The sequence below is a fragment of the Synchiropus splendidus genome, chromosome 11, assembly GCF_027744825.2.
Source record: "Synchiropus splendidus isolate RoL2022-P1 chromosome 11, RoL_Sspl_1.0, whole genome shotgun sequence".
Taxonomy (NCBI): Eukaryota; Metazoa; Chordata; class Actinopteri; order Syngnathiformes; family Callionymidae; genus Synchiropus; species Synchiropus splendidus.
Window position 1 is genome coordinate 13,714,959 of NC_071344.1, and position 21,911 is coordinate 13,736,869.

The 21,911-nt window shown below is 45.0% G+C and overlaps 1 protein-coding gene across 4 annotated transcripts in view; it reads right to left on the minus strand.

Moving 5' to 3' along the window:
- unc5a (unc-5 netrin receptor A) overlaps positions 1–21,911 on the minus strand; it is a 166,402-nt gene that overhangs the window by 46,622 nt on the left and 97,869 nt on the right. For 2 of the 4 annotated variants that reach the window (XM_053878458.1, XM_053878457.1), the window contains exons 3-6: positions 17,447–17,590; positions 14,687–14,790; positions 12,750–12,930; positions 6,582–6,749 (exon numbers count right to left, since the gene is read on the minus strand). In XM_053878458.1, coding sequence (XP_053734433.1) covers positions 6,582–6,749; positions 12,750–12,930; positions 14,687–14,790; positions 17,447–17,590 — 597 coding nt within the window. The remainder of the gene's footprint in view (positions 1–6,581; positions 6,750–12,749; positions 12,931–14,686; positions 14,791–17,446; positions 17,591–21,911) is intronic. The other 2 variants (XM_053878460.1, XM_053878459.1) reach the window with 1 other exon arrangement.

Below are 21,911 nucleotides of genomic sequence, written 5' to 3' on the forward strand. Positions count from 1 at the left end.
GGTCAACAACATGGCAGTAAAAATCAACGTAAAGCTGTCTTCGAAGGCCGCTCTCCCTATCTGCAGTAGTTGTCCACCCCAGGCGGCAAAATCTTCCAGGAAAAGTAAACGCAGTTTAAAGTTTTACAGTGTGCAGTCACTCAAAACGGCAGGCTGAAAGATACAAAAAAAATGTCTGATCGTAATGTGGGAGAGGTTATTTCGGAATTTAATTTCAGCTCTACACCGTTTAAGACTTTTAAGATGAAATAACTTGGCAGATTTGTCTCGTACTCTACAAAGATAACAAACTTCTTCCAAAAAAAAAAAAAAGTCAGACAAACTCCACTAAATTTCTCCACTTTACACACCTGTCTTCACTTGGCAAGAACACATTCCAAGACGTGCTGTGCGAGCTAATCCCTCAATGTGAGACCAATTGAGACGCGCCACAAGCAATTTCAAAAAACACTGTTGAGCAAAATAAATTTGAGAGCAAGAATATTCTCAGTTACACAGAGAAAGCCAAACAACATCCACAACTATACACAGTGTATTTTCGACTGCATCTGCCACTATTTCCCTGTTTCTTCCCCCTGAGGACTCACTGTGACTGGAGCAGCATCGCTCTCTGTCAGACGCACCAGTGACAGTCTTCAACAGACGATGAATATTCTCCTTCATAAGGGGGGCGTGTCCCAGTTTATATACAATGTATCAGTGATAGAAACACGCCCACAAATTTGCAGCGGGACTTGTTGAAATGCCACGATGCTACCTTCAGCATCCTAGCCGTTAATATTGGAGATTATTTTGAGCTGTGCTGTTTCATACTGTAGCAGTTGTGGGCTGCGGCTTGAGCCTTGATCCTACTTTGCTACATTTAAAACTGTGTATTGAGCAACAGGAGATTGCATTGGGAAGATAAAGCTATTTAATGTGGGGAAAAAATGCATCTTTAAAGCCTCAAGTTAAAAGCCAAATGATTATTAAAACAATAGCTTTCCCTGTTCGATTCGTCAAAGCCAGTCTTTGTTTGTATCTTGGCTGGATTGATGGCATCTTCAGAACAACCTCTGACAGACAGAGATATTGTGATGCAGATTTACACTCTTGCCTGCAGAGCAGACAGTAGACATATGGGTGCAAAGATGTTTGCTACACTCCGCTGCATGCACACACACACGGCTCCCTGTACACATGCACAAATCCACCAGCCCCGAGTCTGTTTACTTTCCATCCAGCAGAATTCTCACGACTCCTGTGGCAAGCCTCAGGGATGAGTGCGATATTTTAATAATTGACTCTGGTTAGCAATGTTTCATGTTGTTTGCCATTTACTTACGCCGAGTGACAATCGTGCTAATATCTGTGAAGCAGGTGTCACCAAAGCTGAGGACCCGGCGTTAACCATTAGCCGGGACGGCTCCCCTGACAGAAGCAAGTCGCTACGATTCGGATAAATCTTAAATTACGGAGGAGATTTTAAGGGAAATGTGATGAAACCGAGACAAATGCCGAATGAGGAGGAGAGAGAAGGGGGGGCGAGATAAGCTCTTACATGTTTTGGCCATTCGGCGTCTCAAGTGTTGATCTGCTGTGTTCAGAGCCCGAGGCTTTATCCTCCTCCTCCACAGCTTCCCGTGCTTCTCTCAGCATGGAACCCATCTGATCTGCCATGCAGGTTCCCGTCAACTCTCATTAAACACTTAGGGAAGAGCCCTCTTTGTCTTCGCACTTCCCCACTGACAGGTGGCCACTCAAATTTAGACAAACGACTCTCCATGAATCCACATGCTTCCTTTCCTGAGCCAACATATTGGTGTAGGTGCTGAGAGCGAACGCTCTCAACATGCTCAGCAGATCTCTGGTGAGGCGCCGGTGTAGGTACCAAATGTGTCCTACCTGCCACAGAGTGATGACGTCACATCCGGCATAAAAAATATCTTTTTTTTAATGTTTTGATGAGCCAGGGGAAATTGAAATAAAGGATGTCAAAGCGATTTCTACCACATGCGTAGCATTTATTTCCACAAAATACAATGTTTGTCATCGAATCGTTTGCAAAGTTTATGTCCGTTCTTCTCCGCAGTCTGCGGAACAACGCGTCGTGATTGGCTGACATGTACAGAGCTTTGTTTTTCTTTAACATTGCGAAACCGATGACCGATTTGGCAGGGGTGAAAACTCCTTCATAGATAATAATAATAATAATAATAATAATGTATCTGGAGGTGTAGAAGTGGCTACTGTGGAGACTATTATGATTTCTTGCACAATATCAAAGAAAAACAAAGCTGTGTACTTGTCATCCAACCACGACGCGTTGTTCCGCAGACTGCGGAGAAGAACGGACATAAACTTTGCAAAGGATTCAATGATATGATCGAATTTTGTGGAAATAAATGTGACACATGTGGTAGAAATCCTTTATTTCAATTTCCTCTGGTTTATTAAAACATAAAAAAAGATATTTTATATGCCGGATGTGACGTCATCACTCCGCGGCAGGGAGGACACATTTGGTAAGCCGACACATTTGGTACCTACACCGGGACCATGTTCACTCTTATGTTCCCCAACAACACAAGCCTGACGGAAGCGGTGAAATGGACATTTCAGATCTATTCTGATGATTGAAGAGCAAAGGAATCATTGAGTATCCCAGAATAAAAGGGGCAAAACATGACTTGTCTCACTGGTTCTCTCGTGACACTTCAGTGAGAGTAAAAAGGAAGTGTAGGTCAGAGTATGAAAGAGAGGCGGGCACCTGGAAGAGGGCGTAGATAACGGTAGTTTTGGGCTGAGGCAGTGGAATGGAAAGACAGCTAGGGAGGTGAAGAAGAGAGTGCAGGCAAATTGGAGATGACTGATCTGCGGTAGCAGAAAGGTAGCAGCTACAGTTGTTTGAAAGGGTTATAGGACAGTGGTGAGACAGTAGCTGAAAGTCAAAGATGCTCAGGGTTTCATTGGCAGTGAGTGGAAAGTTAGTAACAAGTACATAAGAAGGACAGACTCGCACCAAACGCGGCCGTGGGGTCGGCTGTAGTTTTGCGGGGCAGAACTCGCCCCAAACCTGAGCTGCCAACTCTGTTATCATTTCACAGCTGTGGTGCTGGTCAAACTAAAGTTGAGAAAATGGTTGAAGCCAAACAGCACACAACCAGGAAGTGATCTAGACTAGTGGATTAGATATTTATAACATGCAGAAAATGCTGAAAACAGCACTATAAACAGTTGAACCGGGGGAAAAACACGGGACGATGCTAAACAAAGGCGGCAGAGACAGCGATAATGTGTCCGGACAGAGACTGCTTCTGGTGTGAGTCATGCCTTTGCGTGGCATGGAACTGCAGCCCTGGTTGGCTAGGAGTGGACACGTGGAGAGGAGGGACAGGGGACTTGTGGGACGATCAATGTTGGAGATGAAGATGAGGATGACAAGCAGTGAGGTTCCATCATGGATCTGGTGAAGAGGGACATCAGGAAGAAGCAGACAGGAAAGGAGGAAAGACAAGGAAGTCAAAGAAGTTGAGTGTTAAAAACTGTCCTCATGACAGCTCAGCTGAAGTGAGGCTTGTTCTTCTTCTCTGTGAGGACAGACGGCGCTACATCGATCTCCGCGCCCTCATGCTGCGCCGACTCTATAAGAGATATGCTCTTGTGTTCCACGCTCCTAAGCGAGCAGGCTCAGCTTTCATGTAGGACAGGGTTAAACCTTTCATCCGAGCCCGTCCTTTCAGCTCCGCATCAAGCCATCGACTTACGGCGCCTCTCACTGCATGTGTCATCCAGACACTCGACCGAGTCACTGCAGTTTGCAAAACAGGCCCTACGAGTACACGACTCCAGCACGGAGTGCGCTCTTTCTTCTGGATCTCAAGCAAAGAAAACAACGACTAACGTCATTTCAGTTGAGCTGTGAAGTCGATTCCTGCTGTTCTGAGCACTTCTGAATGAAAGCCTCAGCAAAACAGGTTTCACAAGCAGGTATGTGGCTCCCTGATATTTCTGTCATACAACACACGCTGAGCCCAAGTCAGCAGCCGAGACTGAGGCCTGTGTTGTTGTTAAGAGCTAATAAATGAACTGAAACAAAGAGAAGCTCAAGTATCGAAGCGGGGACAGTGATCATCCCTCAAGTCAAAGATTTAAGGGAATGTCTATGACATCCAAATGTCACAGTGTCAAAAGCATTTCTGATATTTTCCGCCGCGGTTATACTGGTCCTATTGTGCGAGCACAGACTCGTGCGCTCAGGCGAAATGATTCATCCAGCTTTAATCATGACTCAATGTCAGGATTCGGTTTGGGGTTGGCTGCTGTTGGGCGGTGCGTGTGCTCTCTGTGACAACTGAAGAGGTCACTTCATCTTCTGGGACTGGAGAGGCATGTTTGTGAGCACACAACGGGGACACCGTGACACTTGTGATTGAAAACAGAGGGCCATCGATCCTGGGGGAAGGCATGCTAGACTTTGGTCCCCAGGACCTTCCACTGATGCTTCGTCTGATATCAGTGATGACAAAAATGGATTGCAGCTGAGGAAAACATGCGGATGCAGCAGAAGACTCCCTCAGTTTCCCCAAGGAACCAAGCCATTGTTATAATCCAGGCCTTTCTCCGGGTTAGATAACAGAAAACACAGATGTCAAACTGAGCCTGTCTCAGGAGCCAAAATTACAGTCGAGGATGTAGGTCAAACATCACCACTGGAAATGTTGGAGTCAGAAAAGCTACATTCTCCACTACAACAAATGAATACAATGAAGTGAACAACAGTTTTTCAGCTTTACAGTTTTGTGAAGTCAGTGTGTGTTTTGTGGGGGCCCTTTGTGAGTCATGACACCTACGGACATTGTGGGAGACGTCAATATCGTAAATGCAATTTAATGCAATTTTGAACTCATTTTTGCCAAGCGTTGGCCTCACCTTTTACACTCTAACTCAGGATTTGGTCCCTCTGAGGGCACAGGAGCTCAGAAAACACTGACAGAACTGAGAGAGACTTCCATCTAACAATAGCTGCTTGGCGTCAAATTCATCTCCTGGAGCAGCCAAAGGTCGGTGTCCTACTGTCCTCCAGGGAAATTTCAAACTTCCCCGGACTCCCTCCATTTCAGTTACTAATAACTCCAGGCCTATTAATGGGGAGTTCATCCTGAAGGAGATGTTGTGCTGCAGAGGGCGACGTTCCTAACATGACATGAAGTGATGTCTCTACATGGCAGACGTGTAACACTACACCGCGATTCTTACGGCCAGATAACCTCCGTTTAGAGCAGGGCGAAGCAGCCAAGGCCGAAGGTGTCGGGTTCCCTTCACCGCTGGTTACAAAGCGTGGGAGACTCTTCCAGCGGTGGACGTGGCTGCAGAGCAGCGGCTATACGTCCCCAGCCTGAACTAGCAGAAGCATAACAGCCATCTATCCAATGTACACCATCTGGCTTACACCCTCTTCCCTGGGATTTACTCTTGTCTTCCTCGCACTGTATCTGATTTCATCCGTCTCCATCCCGGCTCCCACTCCATTTTTCCGAGCGCTCGCTCTCCTCCACTATCTCTGCCTCTGTCAGGGGGCTAATGTAGGACTGCAAATGAAGCAGCTTCCATCTCAGGCTACCCGATCGATAAGTGTTGCTCAGTATCAGCCAGGATATTCTGCTTCTCTATCGGGGACGGGGCAGGCAAATCAAACGCCCCCAGCTCGAAGCACATAAACACGACACACCGGCTGCCGTAACTCAGCCTTTTACGGCCCATATTTACTACACAGCTTGAGCAACAAACAATAACAAATATACTGCTGGACTGACATCACACCTGGGCTGCGGCCGCGCTTGGAAACGCAGACAAGTATTTGAGTTATGGCTTGCAGTCGGCAGAGAAGATGAATGTATATGAGGACGATAATAAGTCACTTCAACTTTCTGCTACTGGCTGTGTTAGCAGCTTAATGATAGCAAAGACATAAAAAGAGCAGTGACAAATCGCAGACGGGACATGAATCACGTGTTCATTCAATTTTGATCAGAGAATTTAGAGAATGCCGTGTTAATTATCCAGCATTACACTGATATTTAGAACCATTTACTGATATAAAAAGAAGACTGCTGCATGACACGCTTGTTTTGGAAAATAAAATAAATTAATGTATAAATAAAAATAAGGACAAAATAAAATAAAATGAGTGCCAAATTATTCAACACATGTCACGGCTGTGAAGAACTTCAATTGTTTAAAAATAAAAATAAATGTTGTTTAACATAGAGGTTTCACTTGGAATCAATGGAGTATTTTCTTTTATAGTAAAATATTTTTTACTTTTATTTTCAAGTAAAATAAAACAGTAGAAGTACCAGTGAAAGCAGGGCAGATTTTCACACAAATGTTTCCATACGTACCTTATATGTGTCTAAAAAGAAAGTGATCACCAGTTCTCAATTGAATGCCAAATAATGCACTGAGCAGCGGGGAGGAGCAGGTGGCGCCGGGAGGGGGGGGAGTAGCAAAAGTAAAAAATAATGACTTCTAGATGCAAGGGAATGCAAAAAGGAAGCCACGGGAAGCCAAACGGACACGTGCGGTCGCCTGGGAGTTACCTGGACAGGTGGCCACACAGGCACTTTTCTGGACGTTCTGCCCCTCGCACGATGTGCCTCCGTTCAGTGGCGTGGGGTTGGTGCAGCTCCGACTCCTCTTCTGCCAGCCCCGCCCACACACGGCGCTGCAGGACGACCAGGTGGTCCAAGTGGACCAGCCTCCGTTGACTGTCAGACCGGCACAGAGGGTGATGGAGGGGGTGAGGAGGGAGAAGGGGAGGGATGGAGGGACAGAGCAGCCAGGATTACCCGACATGCACTCAGGAAAACAAGTGTTGAGCACTTGAGGCTTCACGACAGCGGCAACAGCATTCGATTCTTGGAGGTGAATTACAGCAGCACAAGGGGGTCGGTTTCCTTTTTGCCAAATTAAAATCAAAGCAGAAGTGGCCAAAAGAAAACGTCTCCCGAGGGACACAAAAATCAGACGACAGCTTGTCATCCATGACCTTTTCCTCGAGGACCAAATAATTGCAGCAGTGTAACTCGTCGTCATTTGAAAAAATCCCCCCTTCAAATGGCAGAATATTTGCGGCGTAAAGAGAACAAATAGATGCGGTTATACTCCAGGTGAGGTGACATGAATTCAAGAGATTGACATGCGTCAGAAAAAAAAGTCGTCCTAAAGCAGGGAAAGTAAAACCCCAGCAGCTGAGGGTGAACACAAGCATCCAAACGCTTGAGGAAGCGTGATAGAGTGTGAACGGCACTTCACGAAGAATGGTGAATAATGAGCGAGTGATTTAAATGGTTTCCTTTGTCCTGACCAATCAAGCTTCTCTTTCTTGGTGATCAGAACATAATGTGAGGAGCACCACCTAAACACTGGTCTCTGTGAGAGCCTTTGTGTGGCAACTGTTATTCAAGACACCATCAGGCACATTAATGTCATGACTGACAGTGAACTTTGGGAAATGAACTGCCTCCAGTGTCCTCTTCTCGCCGTCCTTCTGCTGCACCTTCCTTTTGCTCTGCTTACCCCAAACCCATTTCCATCCATATTCCCTTCCCTCACTGTCAACCATGTGTTCTGCATATCTGAAAACATATTCACTTCCCCCATAATTTTAATAAACCCAGTTGTTTTTCTTTCTCCCCAGAAATGGAAATCGAATGTAAGACTGCAGTGATAGGAACTGACTCGGAGCACGTCATGTCTACGTTAGTTTTACATTCACAACTGACCACCAGCACATCGATTGATATCAGTAACTACGTGAGCTTCATACCAACTCCACTCACTGTCTCCAAATCAAACTGGACTCTCGAAAAGTGATGGTGGAGATAACAATTATGTCAAAACTCCAATGCAGTTACATCATTTCAGCTGCAGACACTGTTTGGGTCATCGCAGTCTTCAGCATTGGCCCAGCACTTACAGAAGCAGACACTGTTACAGTTGTTTGTTGCTAATATCAACACAAAGTCCAGAGACAATTCATCTTATATCGAGCTTCAGATGGAGGTCCGACTCAACCGGGTTTGCTTGATGCAACTGCACCAGCCTTCAAGATGAGTTTAGTTTGGTCCATGAACTGAGCCAAGATTCTGGTTTAGAAAGCCGACAGCCATTTGTAGCGGAACAACTCACCTGGGCTGTTTGCCAATCCACTCACGAGGCATCAACTGAATCAAAGACTTCTGGGAGATCAAGACTCCAACAAGTCCTGGGTCAGCCTGCAACCTTGGAACATACCCATAGTAACAAGGTTGCACCCAAGAGGGACTCAGACCTGAGACTCCTAAAGCAGAACAGGAGTGGTTCTCATCCCAGAGCTTTGTCTGCGGGTTGCCACTCAAAGCTCAAGCCCAGAGCAGGACACAGACCAACCTGTGAATCAATAGCTTTGCCACACGATTCAACTCACAGCTACCGACACAGCACCGTTGCTGACCCATCCGCCAACCTCCATCCTTTCAGTTGACGTTTCAGCCTGTGTTGTTGCCTGTTTGCCCCAAACCAGAACAATGGCCCAGGTCATTCAATACCCCCCATCCTTCGTGACCAGTCCCAGCCGAACAGCGTCACGCTTCCCCGTACAAAGCCACGACAGGTTTCTCCCCACGACCCGCGTCTGCTTTCGCTGGCTGAGTCATTTCCTTGGCCTCACTCTGCGATTGATTGCTCACTGCGGCGAGGTAAATTGCCAGGCAACAAGGCCCCTGATTACCTCTTAGCACAGAGTGTAGTCACACCAGCCTGCCACTGTTCAAACGCATCTCTGCCCCCCTGTTGAACCTGCTTTCAAAAGAGCCCGCTATTATGACTAGCTACAGCTAGCTAGTGGAGCGGGCGCGGGCCTCGCTGCCAAAGAGCTTCCTTTGTTTCCACACTGCTACAGGAAAGAAGAGCAGCAAGACCTTTAGTGAACAACGCCGCTGCTGTTGAGAAAGCAACACAATTAACACAGCGACTGGCTTTTAGTGCTCTTCCAGCACGTGCGAGCTTGACGCGCGCACGTAACCATGAATGCTATTGCACCCTCTAATGAGCCCGGGGGATAAACGCGAACAGTCTCGGTGCTGTGGTTGTGCCATAAAATATTAGCCTTTTTTGAGTCTGCTGATAAACATATTATTCTGTTCAACATGTCTGTCACAAAGAAATATTCATCCAGTTTGGTCCACTGGTTTGTAGCATGCAAGCCTCCTCAGTCCTGAAATGACAGCCTCATCTCTTCATATGAAAGCAGCGTGGGAGCGAGGGAAAGGTTGGACGATAACAGATGGGCCGTGGGATGAGGAGGTGAGAAGGATGAAACTTTGCCCCTCAAATGCAAAACTTGAAAGTTGTCCATCAGTCCCACTCCTTTCAGACAAGACAATCAAATGGTCCTTTCTACCTCCCCTCTCTGTGATGGGTTTAATTCTGTCTGGGCTTTTGGCTGACAGAATTTTAAATGGGCCAAGTTTGACATAATAGCCTGCCAGAACCAACCCTGACCTGTCGAGCCAACATTTCAATCTTTTTGCATGAGATCTTGCTTCTCATGCCGAGTCCCTTGTGAGGCGCCGTCAGACCAAGTCCATTGAAGAAGTGGCCTGAAGACACGAAGGAGAAAAAAAAAAAAATAACACTATTGGATTTCGGCAGTCAAATTATCAAATACCAAGAGCCTCAGATAATAATAAGAATACTACTACTAATAATAATAATAACCTGTTATTATTATTATTGATATATTATGTATCTTGAACATTTTAATCTTTGTGGGACAAAAATTAAAACTATTAAGGAACTAACAAACTTGAAAGAACTCTGACACTGAATCATGTCTGATAAAAATATGTCATTTATGGCAAAATACATTACCAGCCAAACAAGTTTTTATTTCAACCAAAAGTTTTTTTTTCAAGCTGTGAAATGTGGATTCACAAGTTGTTAAATAATGTTGTCTTCTCTTTATATCCCTCGTCCTAGGCTTCTTTAGCAGATAAATATTCGTGACATGATTTACTTATTTCAAAGTTGGAATAAAAATAATGCCGTACTTTCAAGAAGAATCAAGAGCTTAGTATCTGCTCGGATGTCCAGGTGATGTTGGTCTAAAAATGTACAGATGAAATCAGGCTGCAGCCTCTTATGACCGTCAATACAATGCGTCTTCCTTCTGCATCATTTTTGTAAGATTAGTTGTGTTGAGATTGAAGATCTCTGCGTGTCGGAAACCGGCAGCCAGAGGGCGACCTGAAACACTGCAGTCGGTGCAGGTCACCATATCACCAAGCAAATAACTCTTGTGGATTCAACTGATTCAGGGGGCCAGTTTTGGCCCCCGGGCCTTGAGTTGGACATCGGTGTGTTCAACTTCACAGCTGACAGGTAACAGCTATTCAAGGAGCCAGCAGAAGAAATGAACATGATATGGCTTGCATCACTAAACAGCAGCTCAGGCCAACTTCCAAATATCATTTAAAACTTTAATAGAAAACATTATTCGCGCTTGCTTTCAAGAACATGGCCGTAATCAATATTCACCGAGGGTTTCCTCTAATTATGTTCCACTCTGACTTTGTTTGCCGACTTTATAATGAGTCCTGCCCTTGTCTGACTTGTGTCTGCGGCGCAATCATGTTGTTGAGCAAGTCCTCCAAAAGAAACCTGCAAGTCTCAAGAGGTGCATCGCACATTGTTGCCGAGTTGTCTAGAGGCAGCTGCAGATCCATTTCCTGCGTGAAGAAATTCAACAAAAACAATCCAGGATGTTCAGGAAAAAAACGGAAGAAAAGAAAACAAAAAACAGATCGTGTTTCATCATGCAGTTGACAACGAATGAATAAATATATTCACAAGCAAATAAAGCAGAACAGTTGGGAATTGGCTTAAAAAAAAAAAAAGGCAAGACTCAATTTCATTAAAAAATAAGTAACAACAACAACGCTACAATTGTTCATCATGGTGTGAATCCTTGATTCAAACCCTTGAACTGTTCCAGGCTCGAAGCATTGAATGAAGCATTCAACATCTCAAACGGATCCTGGAGCTGGATCAGTCGCAGCCCAGCTGAAGAAAGTGACTCTCAAACCCGGGTGTGAGCAAGTTCAAACACACGTAAAACTGTCTACCACTAAACTTCAGCTTTCAACTTTGATTCTCCAGGGACTTTCACTTGTAGAGAATTAAATGACGTCGTAATATATGCACTCAATTACGAAGTGCCAGGAACCCTGTGTGATACAAAACGTGCTGTTTCTCTGCATTTCAATGAAGGTCACTCTGCTTAGCTCGCCAAGTCATTATTTACACTTTACTGTTAATTCAATTTCTCTATCATATTGGATCCACTGGCAAGGAGGAGGAGGAGGATGGCAGGCGCGACACGGCGCACTGCCAGCTTTACTCAGACGACGCCAGTAACATTTTAAATCGCACTAATTGATGTGCACTTTGCTGAAGTTATTTTTGTGCCGCTGTTTACTTCAAGCGGAAATATTTTGCCACAAGTTCTTATAAACACGTTTGCAGTAAAGTGAAAAGGTTAAGGAAAGCAGAGTATCAACACGAGCAAATGCATTTAACACGCGTTTAGAAGCCGAAACTATGGCCTGAATCCACGCCGTCAATGGGTTTATTTAACGCAGTTCTCGCTTACTTGGATAGTATTCTCAGAAACTGTGGAGAACACAAGTTATGTGTCCACGTATCCATTAAAAACGTTTTTTTTTTTTAAACAAATTCTTCTTTTAAAAATGTCCCAGACAGTCGATGGCTCGAGTGGGAGTAAAGCACGTGCTGTTAGCTAGCATGCTATCATGTTGGTTAGCGCACACGTATATGCCGATGATCTAGTGCAGTAACTACCGTAGCTTCCAGAATATTGAGCGCACCCACTAAATTGATGTGCAGGGGTGCAGTCAACATCGCATACACTCACATAAAAACTCACGTCATGCCACTAATATAACACTCGCCACATCAGCTCAATGACATCTAACAGGTGTTTTATTAACAGCCACTGGGTTCGCAGCGTGTGAAACAAGCAGGCCGCACCATCGGCCACTGTGCTGGGCACTCATTCACTGCATGACTGCCACCTACTGGTCTGGAGTGAGACGGCCGCAAAATGCCACAATCTCAACAGATACCAACCATCCTTTCTCTCAGAATTATATCCACTTTTACTCAACAAACTAGGCAGCGCAGCGCGCCTTCTGCTCACTTTCATTTTCCTTTTCTCCTGAAGACTGTTAGCTACTGTCTGGTTCGACGTCACTGGAGAGATGCTGTTGGGCTTTAACTGATCTTGGATTTCTGCAGAGAACATGTCAAAACCGATATCTAAGGCAGCAACAAGCAGAACTGCTCCTCAGTAGTTTCGCTACATGCTTTTATTGTTCAAAAGTTATTAAATTAAAGCAAGATGAAACTATTTATGGATCTGTTACTAAGACAAAAATTGAGTGTGCACACTACCAATATGAGATTATAATTTCCAAACAAATATTTTGATCTTTAATTCATTAAAATAATGTATCAATCAACCATAGTGAAGTTAGGTGGGCATCAACTCTATGCTATTTTACTTTATAGTTATATATTAGCAATATTACATGAAATTTTCCAGTGATGCGTGAGATGAGATTTCAAGGCATCCCATAATATTCGACATATTGGAGAAATAAAATGCCACGTCATCTCACTCCAAAATGAAAGAAAGACTCCCCTACCATAAACCAGGACCGTCGCCGAGTTGCTCTTGCGGCGCGCCACAATGTTCTTGGCGACACAGGTGTAGTTGCCCGTGTCCGCTAGCCGGGCCTTCTTGATGACCAGATTGTGGTCGGCCGTGAGAAAGAAATTGGGGTCACTCCCTGGGTCGATCAAGTCCTCGTTTCTTTGCCACTCCACCTGAAAACACCAGCAGCAGTCGGAGGTGAGCCGACGTCTCCCGTCGTCTGACAGCCATCACACATGCTGCGATCTTAACTGCCACGACTGGAGCCGTCAAAACAACGAAAAAAAAAAAAAAAGACAGACGGCTTTAATTTGCCGGGCTGTAGCTGCTGTTATTTGGTTTATACTCCATACTGATTTTCATATAAACTCTTTTTGTGCTGAGGACAGGCTTCATTATGGAGCTGCTGGAGATCTCTGCACCTGCCAGGCCTGGTGCGGAATACAAACAGCGGGCTGTGTGTAGCTACAACGGCCTCTTGTTGCAAAAGCTAATGTAGTTCTTTTTTATTTTGCCGCGCTGCGCGATTGCCTTGCTTGTCTCGCTGCTCTCACTTCACCTTGAATCACCTCAAGAGTAACTACTGTAATGCAATGGACACTGTTGTCGGCTGCAGCGCTGCATTTAATGAGGCTGTCCTGCGCCGGCGTGTCCCTGTTTTCTTCTCTGCTGACTTCTGATCCGTCGTTCTGTTGTGCTGAAGCGCAGTTGGCACCTCCTTTTCCATTTCTCTGTAAACTGTCCCCAAAGTGCCTGTCTGTTTATAGTCTCTGTGCCGTCTGGGCTCCTGCTGTTCAGCTAATTTCCAACACCAGGAAAAAGGGGGGGAAAGAAGTCGTGCAGTATTTATAGAAAGAAAGCACTGGGGCTGAAGTTGACACTTTTGAGAGCAAGCAGGGAAACACAATGGCCCTCTGGAGACAAATGGATGTTGAGAAGCGTCTCTTTGTCCGTCAATATTGTCATCATATTTCGATTATCTGGACGTTGATCTTATGGTGCGTGTCCACTGAGTGCTTTGTCGAGGTCAGTTGCCCGTATTTCCAGACCGTGAACAACTCACTTCTGAGGAGGGACCCACTGAAGTGCAGCTTGACCCCTCTACTTCAACAACTACACATGGGTGACCTGACTATTGGTATGGGAGAGGACTAAGGCCAGCGAAGAAAATAAATGACAAAATTCTGACCTTAAAGTGATCATTTACCCAAAATCCTCTTGAATATAATTGTAATTTATGGCTATTGACTTAAAACAAACAAAAAAAAAAGGTAAGTGCGTCCCTTTGCCCCAGATATGTAAGTTCAAATAAAAAACTGACCAAAAACACAACAGGATTCCTCAACTTCTCCACTCACAAATAGAGTGAAATGATGAATTTGTTGACTTTTACATGTTGATAATGACAAACTCGAGGTCCTCCATTATTTATTTATTTGCTATAATGGTCTTGACTGACTGAACGGCAGCGACTGGCAGGCCAATAAAGGACGGAGGTGTGCTTCTATTCTGCACCACGTTTTGAGCAGTGAACCCTACAGTGTGTCTTTAAACAGACTCTCACAACAGACTTAAGCAGAGACGCGGCACATTAAGAGACAGCAGGGAGAATGAAATGGTGAGAGAGTGAGGGAAATAGATCCATTAATTATAAATAGGCCTTTGGAGATGCCAAATGGGGAGTGAAGGCTCCAAGCCCTGGCTGAGTGATGTGATGAGATGATGTGATATATTGCGTCTTGGAGATGTAAGAGCGATAATAAATCAATAAAGGTGAATAATTAGAGGTGTAATTCATCTCCAGGGCTGTCTGTTTCACGGTAAAGAATAGAGAGAGTCTCAGCCACTCTCTGCTCACTGAGAGGAAAGTGAAAATGGATGCCAGATGTGCTTTTATGCTTATTAGAGTCTCCTGGATCTATAGCTCACCTCGGCTTGTGGGACGCCTTCGGGGGGATGACAGCGAAGCAGCACTTCCTGGTCCAGCGCCACCTCTCTGCCTTGAGGCTCCTCCTCGAAGTTCTTTCTCAAGTCTGATGACAAAGGAGAAAAAATGAGTCATGCTATACAACAGCACTTGGAAAAGAGGGACTATAAAGCACTTTTATCGTTGTTCTGCTTGATATTATTTATGAAACATTTTTTAACAAGGATCAACCGTGTGCACTCGCCCACGCACGCACTCAAAAGGATCGCTATTAAAAAGAGATGATTGTTTTCAGTGTTCTGCCGTGGCAATACTACTACTGTCGAATGAGATTTAAATGGAATCGTCCCTCAATAAGTGCTCTGAAGTCCAGCTGTCTTGATTGTAGAAGCTTGGTCAGCACCCAGTTCAGATCAGCTCGCAGGGAGCCGCCTGCGGGTCCCGGTTGGATCATTGCAGGACAACATTCTCTCAATTTTAAAATCAATTCTAACACAGACAGGGCCTCATGACACAGCAGCTGAGGCCAGACGTAGGTGAAGTCCAGCAGAGCAACAGCTGTCTTGACGTGAACACAGCAGGAGAAATATCGATCGTGACATCTTGCCATGTTGATATTTTTCACACCTCTATTGTTGCGGGTTCCATTTTCACAAGCGTTTGAAGCTCTTTTTCAACATGAGGATCAGATGTGAGTCCAAGGAGCAAGGCGGCTGCCCATGTCACCATGAGCCCTGACTCATTCTGACTGAAACACACCCATCAGTGGAACTCATGACTGTACAGGATCGGCCCAAGTTAGACCCTGAACCTTAGTCCTTAAATCTTACCGTGGCCTCTCAGAGCATGTGGCACCGCAGTTGTCCCTGAAGCCACAAAGGGATTGGTAGCACCAACAGTGTTGCTTATTACAGGCTGCCTGGCTGCTGCAGAGATGCTTGTCTGCTGCCAGAGGGGCCCAGCATCAAGCAAAAGCAATTGCATTACCCCTCACTTGTCATCCCTCCGCCACCATCCACCCTCCTTTCTCCAGCATCCGCCAGCCTCCAGTTTCCATCTGTATGGGGGCTTTGGAGCAGCCACATGAAAACAAAGCCCCGAGGCTCCTGGACAAGAGCTCTTGCAAGGCTGGCTGACTGCACGCAGCTTCACATCACATCTCACTGAACGCTCTAACTGTTGCACAAAGCATGGCCGTACATTCATGTGTAAGTTGATGCAAAGCATCCAGGTGAGAGATACAGTCCACACGTCTTACGAGTCAAAGCGCGGCTCCTGGCCAGGCCTGACCGGGGCGCGCCACGGCGAGCTGGCAGGCTGTAACTAAAAAAAAACCCCAACGTGTCGAGCGCAGCCGCGATGAGCCTCTGGTGTATTTCTTGTCCTTCACAATCACCCTGAACGGAACACTAAGGCGGAAGGAATGTTCTGCAAAAGTCAATCCAAACTAAATACAGACAATGCGACTGGGGATCAGCACACAGTAAAAAAAAAAAAGTGCACGCACATCAGTAATGGAGACAGACACACCGTGTGTTTACACCAAACCGACTGTACGCTTCCAAATAAGGTCGAATCATGAATTGAGAGGCAGCGCTGCTGTAAGCTCTCTCTGAAATGTATGCATATTTATACAGGAATTAATAGGCAGAATACTTTAAAACACTCAAACGTAAAAGTGCTTCTTCTAATAAAGCTTTTAAGGTTGCGGCGAGGGATGTGCCGCGTTCTCCCCCGACAGATTTATGAATGCAACGCAGCAATAAATCTCAGATCTGTTTTCATTCTGGTTACTTTCACTGGGATCATTGCCTATATATGGCATCCAGCGAGAAACGGGCTCATGAATACTCAAATTTAGTGTTCCAATTTTTTTAAAGGACGTCTTCCTGCAGATGCATTATTCTCCCCAGGCCCCTGCCAAGACCATATATTTTCATGCTCATGAGCAGAGTTTCACAAAGATGATCGAACTAAATTGTAATCAAAGTAACACACTGCCGGGCTGAAAGTCAAAGCATCTGCGGCGTAAATCTGCACCAAACAGCAGTGCGCCTTGTGCAGTGAAGGTGGGGGAAACTCCTGTTAATAACCGCCTCATGAATATTCGTGTCCACTCCAAGCCTTACCTTTATAAATGTAATGAGAATAAAGCGGCAGGGGACAGTCCCATACCTGTCCGACTCACACCGTCTATGATCTACATAGAGGCATCCCTTAAACGGAGCAGGTTGGAACCCCTTGCTTTCAGAACTACCTCAATCTTCGTGGCATAGATTCAACAATGTGCTCCTCAGAGGTTCTGGTGTCTGGTATTTAACAGGGGTCCATTGAGATCTGGTAACCATGGAGCTCACCGCCATCATCAAGATGCCAGTTTGACATGCACCATTCATGGAAGCAGCCATGGGCTCCGTCACAAAAACAACTTGGTACGATGAAGATGCTGAGGATATTTTCGTTTTTTTTTTCCTGGACTATTCTTTATTAACCCTCCAGATGGTTACGCATGAAAATCACAGTAGATCAGAACAGTCTGGCACGAACAACCGTGGCACGTTCAAGGTCACTTAAATCCCTGTTATTCCTCATCCTGATGCCTTTGATTTTCAGCAAATCTAGTCGTCCCGAAGCCCCAATTTATGTTCTTGAGCATTTGAACAGGTGAACTCAATGAATGACTGATGGTGCACGTCTTCTCCAGAGACCATGAGCCGGGTGCTGACACACGTCTTCCGGGTGAGTTTCAGACTCATACTCACAGGCTATCCTGATGTAGGACTTTTGGCTTTTCTGGGTCCCGGTGGTGCTCCAGGCTACACACTGGCACCAGTACTCATCCAGGCCGAAGACCTTCTCCACCTGCTGTCTGGTGATCTCGATTGTCACCTGCATGACTGGCAGTGCTGTAAATACAGACACAAGAAGAGCCAAACTTAAGACCCAAACATAGCAGAACACACAGGACATTTGAGATTTCTACATTAGTAGAATATAATGAGTACACAAAGTACACAAGTGGCAGAAACCTGCAGTGACTAGGTGCATATTAAAACGTGGCCCTGACCAGTTTGGATAACTAACAAAGAGAGACAGTATTTAAAGTATTAAACAGCAGTCGGAATGGAAGTTTGCGAGAGGGACAACTGGCAGCTGAATAAAGCAACGCACAACAGGCAGCGCCTGACTACTTTGTTAAGGACACATGTCGGACAGGTGTAAAAATTTAAAGGAAAAAAATGAATCATGCAGCTTCCGTTGCATGATTTACATTTCTCTTCTCACGTCAGCTGCAGGTCCGCACTTGGTCCAGTGTGGTATTAAAGGTTCATTACAGTTGCACTCAGCAAGTCCATGAGAAAGGTGTCTCCATTTCAGCTTCCAATTTAAAACTGGGATTGAATATTCCAAATGTAACATTGTTCCATAGTGTCAATTAAAAAGCCACGCAAAGTTCCATAACGCACTGCAACAGTAGTGGTTATAAAAGTTGTACGTATGACCCAAAGCTTTCAATCTTATTCGATTTTCTGAAAATCCAAGCCCAGTTATTCTGCAAATGTTTAAAGTTAACCCAAATTATATCAATATAAACCACATTTTTTGGAAAACAAATTACATTTTGCTGACACCTCATGTTTTTCTCTAAATTATAGTGAAAAAAAGTTGTTGCTAACAGTTACACATTAATAACTACCTAATAAGTACAACACTGGAAGCAACACAGCTAACTCCCATAGTGGGAGACGCGCCCAGAGGAGTGTCGGGGCGGGGGGCGGACGGTGAGGGATGGCGGCGCCAACTTTAATTGAAAGATTAATCGGTAACTTTACTACAGTGAACGACGCTGCGCAGCGTCAGAAATAACTCATCTTCTCATCACGAAAACAAACAGTATTTTTGTACACGAAGCAGCCGCTTCACTCTTTTCTGCGCGTCCTACTTTCTCCCGGTTCAAAGATGCCACCTCCGTGCTCATCCTCCTGTTTGCACTGTCTGATCTTTGCTCCTCGGGGGTCTCTCACGGGGGACGAGGTGCCGCACCTTTCATTTGAAAACGGAGCATTTAAAAGCCACGTCTCGGAGACTGACAACGTGGCATGTGTATTTAAGTCGCGCCGGAGTGGTGCTCTGTCGCTGCCATTTCCATAAAAGCTCTTACGCTACACTCACACACTTGATCCGTCTGTGGTGATCATTTCTAAGTGCCACCTATCCGCTCATTAAAGCCGTCCCACAATTACATAAATCACTTCACACCAATTGACAGAAATCACCACAACAAAAATGGAAACTCTCCATCAACATGTGGAGCCAAGAGAGCAGTGTGACCCGCGATGACAAGAGTCATCCATGAGGAAATCACAACGGCAGAATTGCTGGCAGCATGGTGGTGATAAGTAGCTGCGAGGGTCACTGGCTGACCTCCCCGATGTGTTATTATCTAACAGCCGCACAGTCAGCCACTTGTCATTACAATACATTGGAATATGTGAAATTGCAGCGAACCGGCCCTGAAGCAACAGACACAGTGTCAACAAAGCCACTGGCTGGGTCCAAGATTTCACCAACAGCCTCTCATGAGCTCTTCTAAATAAAGCACATTAGAAATCTGCTGAGGACATTTGACTAAAGATAAAATAGACTTAAACAAAGTTGACAAAGCGTATGACGGAGTCTACGACTCCACAGCTACAACTTTTCCAAACCGATGTTATGGTGGCCGACCAGGCTTTTTGCAAGGGGGCATCTGCACTGCGACATGGAGTGTCTGCCCTCCTGTAGCCACAGCTGGACGCCCTATATAGTGCCTGTATAATACCCTACTACTATCACCACACTGGTTTCCACGCCCGGTAATTTTGCAGAAATTGACAGATATCACTCGACCTTTTGGCTGCTGTAGCTCAGCCATCGCGGTCACCATATTTGTTTACCGGCGTAATTGTGTGTCACTGCCTGATGTGGTCCGCCTGCCTGATGCGGTCCACCGGAAGTTCCGGGACTGGAAACGGATGTTAGAAACACGCATGCACAAGGTCTACGAATTGTGTTTACTGGCTATATATATTTTTATTTTTTTTAAATAGTTGTTAAAATAGTCTATATTTAACAGTGAAATCTAGAAATTATACGTTTTACGCGCATGCGTAAGTACGATCTGCTCCGTCTGGAGATTGTACGTTTCTGCTATTATAGTTTTTAAATCCAGTATTATTGAATCATTAATAATTTCAAACTCCTCCAATACATTCGACCATTGCTTGTATGGGAAACATTTATCCTAAAATTCGTTTCATATTGATTTAAAAGGAGCAGGAGTGAGCTCATCTGCCCCTGAACGAAGTTTATGTCTACAGCGGTGCGGCGCTGGAGTTTATGTTTACGTTACGTTTATGTTGCTGGATTAAAAAAACAAACAAACTAGAATATCATATAAAACATACAATTGCTTAATCTAGATTCTAGAAGTAAAAAAAAATATTTTAATAAAAAAAAAAAACTGCGCCTGTGCACGATATAACCATGGACGCATGTGCTTACCAGTAAACGTCGGTAAAACATGCGCAATTTCCGGTTCTAGTCCCGGAATTTCTGGCGGACCGCATCAGGCAGTGACACCTAAACCAACTCATAGCCTTTTAATCGCAGCAGTATTTTGAGTAACAAAGGAAACTTTCATTTTCTGAATATGGTGCCTTATTTTTTTTAATTTATTTTCTGTCCACATGTGGCGGCAATGACATCATCATCTCATCGTCTCCTCTTCTCTGGGGTGGAAGAACCAAAGAACCTTAGAAGAACCCTGACATCTATAGAAGAAACCACACATTTCAGGGGACGTTAATGTGTAACCATCTACTGTTATAGAAATACATAACACAATGGACCACATCACACCAGGCAAATGACTTGATGGTTTGTAAAGCATAAGAGAGGGAAACCACTGCGCCCTAGCTGGGGTACTTTCCCCCTTTTTCATGTCAAACTTGAGTAAGTCTCGCCAGAGATCCTGGAGATGGAAACCAATTTCGGTTTGTTTTACCAGCTAAGAGCACCTGAGAGCAAAAAGAAAAGGCTGCTGCAACAAAGGAAGCACTCCGGAGAGAAATACTTGGACGGCCGTCTGCGGCAGGGAAACCTAGCGTCCATGTTGGCGGCGCAGCTGAATTTCCCAGCAGCTTAAAAACGCCACTCAACGAGGCAATGTTTAAATTCCTGGGAACGCATAAATTAGCGGGCAGCACTTTTATTTACAGGAAGAGAAATCAATGTGTTTAACTCAAGCCTTCCTCCTACAGGAGGAAGTGATTAGAGATCAGAAGAGAGATGCAAAGCCTGAACAACAGCTACCTGAGGTGAGAAATCCCAGCCCCACAATTGGAAGCCCCGCTTGCCGAGGTAATTGCATTCCGTTTCCTTATCTCTTCCTGTCGCCATAATTACCTGCTTTCTGTGTCTGACACCTTCCAGTAACACCGCGGCGAGTCACTGTCCAATTTCACTTCAATTAATAAGTGGGACAAAATCATCTCACATCCTCGGACGTGAAACGGGGACGCGCATTTGTCACAGTTAATGATGATTGGAAAGGCGGACTGCTGGCGCTTGTTTGTCAACGGCGGAGAAACTGGGCGCAGCAGCAAGAGGTGTCTTCAGTAAAGATCGCGATGAGAGCATGTAAATAGGGAGTCGCCGGGAGGCCACATTTGCCACATTGATGCGCCAAATATTTGATCAATATTTTCGGAGGTTGGACGTTGGCAAGGGCCAAGCAGCTCTGAAGATCTGCCAGTCTAGTCTGGAACACAGCGAACCGACAAGCTCGCCACCGCATCGGTGTAGCATCGCGAAATGGAAAAAAAGCTAATGCTAGGTTCACAACGTAGGAGCAAGTCAAAGATAGCCGTCACCTCAACCTAGGCTAACAGAAAATATTGCAGATCAGAGGTGTTTTAAATTAATACAAATATTATCTTTATCTTTTCTAAAAAGCATTTAGCCACAAAATGGTCTCACAATAAAAGACTATGTTTACATGTATAACACCATGTGATTGGTACGATCGATGCAATGTTTTGTGTAGTATTTTTTTCCCCTCAAAAAACGTACATCTTACATAGTGAAAACAGAGCACACGGACTGGGTATAACAGTCACTGATACTTGCTGAAGTTCATAACTAATCTTAAAGTTTAATGGGGTCCTTAAGTCAAGGAACATTGTC